This window comes from Polistes fuscatus, unplaced genomic scaffold, assembly GCF_010416935.1.
Source record: "Polistes fuscatus isolate 324 unplaced genomic scaffold, CU_Pfus_HIC Scaffold5, whole genome shotgun sequence".
In the NCBI taxonomy this organism is placed as follows: Eukaryota; Metazoa; Arthropoda; class Insecta; order Hymenoptera; family Vespidae; genus Polistes; species Polistes fuscatus.
Genome location: NW_025113129.1, coordinates 1844599 through 1850801, shown reverse-complemented (window position 1 = coordinate 1850801; position 6203 = coordinate 1844599). Strand labels below are relative to the sequence as shown.

General features: G+C 43.7%; 1 protein-coding gene across 2 annotated transcripts in view; it reads right to left on the bottom strand.

Moving 5' to 3' along the window:
* Positions 1 to 6203, bottom strand: part of LOC122522193 (transmembrane protein 132E) — a 128180-nt gene continuing 121977 nt past the window's right edge. The window contains exons 5-10 of one of the 2 annotated variants that reach the window (XM_043643038.1): positions 4280 to 4423; positions 3151 to 4011; positions 2622 to 3063; positions 1683 to 2113; positions 1316 to 1596; positions 1 to 1227 (exon numbers count right to left, since the gene is read on the bottom strand). In XM_043643038.1, the coding sequence (XP_043498973.1) occupies positions 456 to 1227; positions 1316 to 1596; positions 1683 to 2113; positions 2622 to 3063; positions 3151 to 4011; positions 4280 to 4423 (2931 nt within the window). In that variant the 3' untranslated portion in view covers positions 1 to 455. The remainder of the gene's footprint in view (positions 1228 to 1315; positions 1597 to 1682; positions 2114 to 2621; positions 3064 to 3150; positions 4012 to 4279; positions 4424 to 6203) is intronic. The other variant, XM_043643039.1, reaches the window with a different exon arrangement.

Sequence of the window (6203 nt, the reverse complement as noted above, 5' to 3'; positions counted from 1 at the left end):
TTTATGTGTAAGTGTAGTAAACGTGTTCAGTCTTCGTGTTTGTGTGTCCGCGCGTGTACCTGTAAGGTATTTGTCTTAACGCATGCTCTTGACGTGCTCTGCTAGGAAGCTGACTAGATTATTAGTCTATAATACGAAACTTTTTCTCGGATCATCTCCGATGGCAAAGCTCAAGTGTTTTTTCTTTTTTTTTTTTTTTATTTCGCGCGCGCGGGAATGCGAGCTTTACAATCGGGGCCGCGAGCAACCACGTCTCGTCAAGGCCAATCCCCTTATTTTTCATTTTCCTTTCTTCTTTTCATTTCATTTCGAGAGATACTTTGACGAGAGGAAGAGCTCTTATAATAAGATCGGAAGAATAATATGATAAACGCGACACGCGACGACCCAATTTAGTTTCGTATCGGCGACGTTGACTACTACGGTCGACCTTCGAAGAGGTCGGACTCTTTTACCTAGGCGTTCGATTCCTTCAAATTGTCGAAGTAGTGCATGATCTGGTGATAATCCATACCGAGATTAAGGTCTTCCAATGCGACGGACTCCTCCTGCTCCTGGGAAGATAATGAGGACACCGTTGATGAGGAGGAGGAGTTGGAGGAGGAACTGTTGGAGGACGGTGACGTTGACGGCGGGGAGGTCGACGATGAGGAGGCAATAGTCGGGGTGGAAGCGTTAACAGAAGATGCAACGGCTGACGTTGATAACGAGGAGAACATCGGGTTTCCTACTATCGTCGCCCTTTTAACTTCTCTGGACCTTGCCTCTTTTAAGTAAGGATTCTGTTGTTGTTGTTGTTGCTGCTGTTGCTGTTGTTGTTTGTCGTCAGGATTGACCAATTCGACGAATTCCTCCTCTTCCTCACCGTTCTCCTTTGGACTGTTCGCTCTGCCTTTTCCATGTTGCTGCGTTGTTAACGGTTTAACAACGTTACTTTGTTGGAGTTGTTTGTTAACGTTGTGCCGATGATTAGCGTGATGTCCCGTGCTACCGCTGCTGGACGCACGATGACGATGCTTCCTAGGTGTTTCTGGCAGCCTAACGATCACCCCGGTGTTTCTGTGCGGTGGCACAGGCGGCTTATAATCCTCGTTACCGTTGTTGTTGTTGTTGTTGTTGGGATTTATTGGAGTGGCCGTTACAGCGACTGTCGTAGGTACCGTAACAGATACGCTAGAATTTGTTGGTACTCCGTGCGGTGGCAAAGGCGGTGGCACGTCCTCGTTACTACGAAAATATGACAATCGAATGAAAATCAAAGCGAGTTACGAAACTCCGCTTTAATTATTAGGGAAGGGATTAGTCAAATAATTACTCGTTACGCGTAGTCGCCAACACTGAGCCTGCTGTGGACACGTTCGGTGCAGTCACGTTGTTAACAGGTACGGGTTTAATCGGCGTGGATTTAACCGCGAAGCTATTTCGTGGCAATTTGTCCCTCTTGCAGTAGGTCGTAGTATCGATGGGACCGGGGGTGTTGTTAGATCGTTGAACCGCCGATGGAAGTTCGATATGATTTGGGTTGTCGAAACAAGTACCTAATTCTGGTTGGTCGACCTCGACGTCACCGGCCAGAGGATTGCTGGTAACGTGCACCTAAAATTATCATCATCAAAGTCGTCATAGTATGGAATAAATGGAAATTCCTGAAACTAAAGCAATCAATGTTGGGTAATGCGTACCTGTTGAGGACCACAAGCGGCACGTTCGAGGGTGGCCCGTCCCAACCAAACCCAATCGTGCGCGTTGGTCGTTGATTCCCTAGGAGGTCTTCTACTCGAAGCGAGTTGATTGGCTGCTGCCCTGGCCCTAGCTGCGCCGGATAGAACAGGAAGGGCACCACCGGTCAGCGGGGAGTCCGGCGATTGTGGCTTGAACTTGCTCGTGTAGACGACGCAGGAAACGACGAAGACGACGATCGCGAAGCAAAAGGCCGCAAGCAGGACGTACATCCCAATTTCGAGTGGACTCATGTGATGCCTTATCCCTTGATGCCTTATCCCGTCACCGCCCATTCCTCCTGAAGACATGCCATTAGCTATAGCCGTGAGGTGCTGCCGCGCCTGCACCAGAGGCTCGTGCTCGTGCTCGTTCTCGTCTTTCAGCGGTAACCCTTTGCACAGAAAACAAAGAGACAGAAAGAGAGAGGGCAAGAGTGAAAAAATAAGCCGGCACTAATCGCGTTCTTCTACCATCACGTGATACCGGACACCGTTCCGATCGGTCATGCCTACGATCCTTCCGATACGTTTTATTTAATGCATGCAACGTTTAAATCGAACGTTCGATCTTACGAACCCAAGCGAAACAACAACGCGCAGTCGAAGTTAATTAATCTCTTGCCTTTTTTATTTTTTCGAACCGAACACGAGTAACGAAGGGATAAAAGGGAATAGAAAAAAAGAGAAAAAAAGAGACCAGCGAAGAAGAAGAAGAAGAAGAAGAAGAATAGACAAAGTGTAGAACCTATGTTATCCAATCGTGTTTTTCATACCAAACACGAAAAGACGAGTGCAAAGCGAATACTAATCATAAGATGATGAAATGAAATAAGTATTGAATAGTATAAAGAAAAATCGTGAAAGAATTCTGTTTGGCAAAGGGGTACAGAACCTATTTACCGATAAGAATGTCACGTAGATCAGGCGCCATCTCGCCCCGATTCGTTTTCCTCTCTCGATGATGATGGGAACCACCGACCGTGCCTCCGCCGTCGTTTTGCACAAATTCCGGTCGATTTGCCAGGTCGCTCGAGGAGAAATCTACTTCAACGTTGGCCGATGCACTCGCAAGAGAAGCAACTGACGCTCTTTGTGATGCTTTGCCCGATCTTCTTCCGGAAAGGCGACAGGCGTCCGCCAATTGAAGGCTAACCCTCAAAAGGTCGCCCCTACCTTCGCCAACTGCGATTACACGGGGATGATGGGAAGCTACCATTGGTGCGAAAGCTACCACTTCCGGATCGAGACTTTCAACCAGCAAATGGTAATCGCTAACAGCAATCTCTCTCAAGGGTGTACGAGATCCGTCGGAGAATTCTACGTCTATGTCTAGTAGACCTTCCTGTTGAACGACAAAAATTACGACGAGTTTTAAAAATGAATCATCTATCGATTAAAAATTAGTTTCAAACAAGTTTACAAATCTTACCTGATATTGTGCGGTCAATCGTCTAGTGACAGAAGTTTCGGCAACGTAACCATTCTCAATAGCCGTGTCCGGACTGATACTCAATTGAAGACCCGAGACAACTTTCACCGTTAATCGAGAGACCGAAACCCGATCATTCAAAACGCGGACTTCCTTAGCGCCGATTACTCGACCAGTTATTGGCGAAAGAACTTGAACTTCCGTTCTACCGACGCTTCGACCTTGGACGATTCTACCTTGCAAAAGTGTGGCTATTCTTGGGTCGGACACCCGAAGCATACTGACCACCAGATCGGTCACGCGTAACCAAGTACGACGATTAACAAAATAGGACACCCTGCCGGAATCGTGATCTGACGCTAGAAATCTTGAGTGAACTTCTATAGGACTTTGTTGAAAACGCAATCGACAATTCGTCGTTGGGTTTCTGTCGATCGAGTTGAATGTATCCCATCCGTGATCGTTTCCACGGAAACGTTCTTCCTGTTCGTCCTCTTCCAACACGATATCAGGATCCTCCACGTCCATCGAGGTGTCCTCCATCGAATCCTCTAATTCCGTTGCTATGGCACTCCTCTTTTTCGTCCTAACCGACGGGTTCTTAGATTCGCTTTTAGATAAACTCGTCCCGTTCAAGCTACGCTTACTTTTCGCGCCCATAGCGTGTTCTTCGGGTACCTTCCATCCCTTGATCTGATTCAATTTCGTATCGCTAACCGTAACTTCTAATGGAAATTCTGGCATCCAAACGGTGAACTTAGCTAGGCCGGTGTATGTGCCGTATTTAACCAAAACCGAGGCGTTGCTAGAGCCACGTATTTCCGAGCCGTCGACGTAAACGCTGCTGCACGAAGAGGAAACCTGTAAAAAGAGAAAAAGAAAGAAAAAAAAAGAGGAAAAAGGAGGGTAACGATTCGCAATTGAAAAAAAGTCACACACACACACTCATATATATACATGGGGGACAACTTCGATCGTGTAAGAACGTGAATCATCGCAGTCTCTGCCCTTTCATAGTTACTTCAATACGTGCTTAGGATAGTAGGTATTACGATGTAGAACGGATTGATTACCGATATTAACGATCGAACATCCCGATAACGTGGCAGCATTAATAACGGTATTTTACCTTAAGTACACTTTCGTCCTCGGAATGACAGGAAGATTGCAAAGTGACGTCGGCTACGGTACCGGCTTGACTGACGATGAAAACCTTCATCCCCTGTGACACTTGTCGTCCCGTCAGCACGGCCGTATTCATAATTTCCCAGTTCTGAAAGGAAATAGATTCAGTCTCGACGGATTATTCATGCTCATTCGATGATCATTTCTAATCGAACATCGATATCGATCGATTAAATCTAAACGACGAACTTTCGAATAATCCTCAAAATATTGATTGTACCAATCGTTGTCAAGAGTAATAAATAATCGGACAATTATAAATTGTCAGTAACCGTACGATTTTATTTATTGAAAGTTTTCGTCAATGATATTTCATTGTACCACTTAAAAATAACACTTTTATTCGACAAAAAAAAAAGAAAAAAGGTAGTTACATCGAATATTATTTCTGTTTCAGGTTCTGTTCAAATGACCAAAAATATCTCTTTCTCTCTGCGAAGAGAGAAAAAAAGAGATGCTCGACGGTTTCCTACACATGGAAGAAAAAACAGAAACCAGAGAAAGTATGGTCGAGACCTACGATTATGTATGCACATAGATATGGAGGTCCATACCTTCCAGTTGGGGCCAACTGGTGCCTCGGTTAGTCCGCGGGAAGGTAGAGAAAGGGAGACAGAGGGCTGGAGGAAGAACAGGAGGATGAGGGGGAGAGGAAAGGGGCCAACCTGGTCCGGTATACCGAAGCAGCCATTTCCAAGTTGGCTTCCGTACGGTCTGGCCTTTGGAAAGTAACATCAAACGACTCGGATATTGCAACGAGGGAATTTAAATCTCTGACCTCGCATGGTATATTCTATCCTCTTTTATTTATATATATCTCTCTTTCTCTCTCTCTCTATATATATATAGTATATTATATAAACGCTACGTAAAAGAACACATATGCATTTATACATTCACAACGTGTATATGTGTGCACATATGCCATATGTATTTACGTGTGTATTATTTTAGATACGTTAGCCTAGAGTTTTATATAAATGGCTCGTCTAACTAAACTTTAAAACAGCAAAGTACACCGTTTTACCTTCCGTTATCGCATAAAAGGAAGAAAGAAAAAAAGAAAAGGCAAATCGTTCGACAAGAGGATGATGTTGTGGATACCTGTTGGTGGATCTTCGATTGATTTCTGTTTTTTTTCCCCCTTCCTCTTTCTCCTTCCCTCACGCGGGTTGTTGTTGTTCAATGTTCTTCGAACATTGCTCTAAGGCATAGAAACGATATCTATCGTATCGTATTGAGAATCGAATCGAACTCGAAATATATATATATGTATCCGATAAAGTTACTTTTACTCTTTCCTACTTTCTCCTTTATAAAAAGATAAAAAAAAATGATGTGTGTACTTATGTACGCACTTAAGAAGTTATACTTCTTTTACGTACCAAAACAAATATAACCTCAATAACCTCAAAAATAACTTTTAAAAAAAAGAGAAAGGAAACATATTTTCAACCGATCGATATATTACATATATAAGAAAGAATACAAAACAAAAAAAAACAAAAATATCAAAATATAGATATCAGTCCATACTAAATATTAGGGACATATATCGAATTACTTTATGCGTCAACGGCCATGGCGCTGTGATAGCATTGGTTCCCGTTCGATCATTTAAGTCAAGCAGCGCTGAGTACAATTAGTATTAGTGACCCGCTTGAGAAAAAATGGGAAGAAGAAGGGAAGACAACTTCATGCCGTAAACTTGAAATCGTTTTGCCGCGCGTCATAAATACCGACAAACTTCATGGTGTCGTTTTTTACAGACGCTCGGAAAAAAATCCCATTTTACATTTCCCAAACGCGCCAAAACAAGTATAACTTCAAAAAGAAACAAAAAAGTGTATACAGATAAATAGAATATC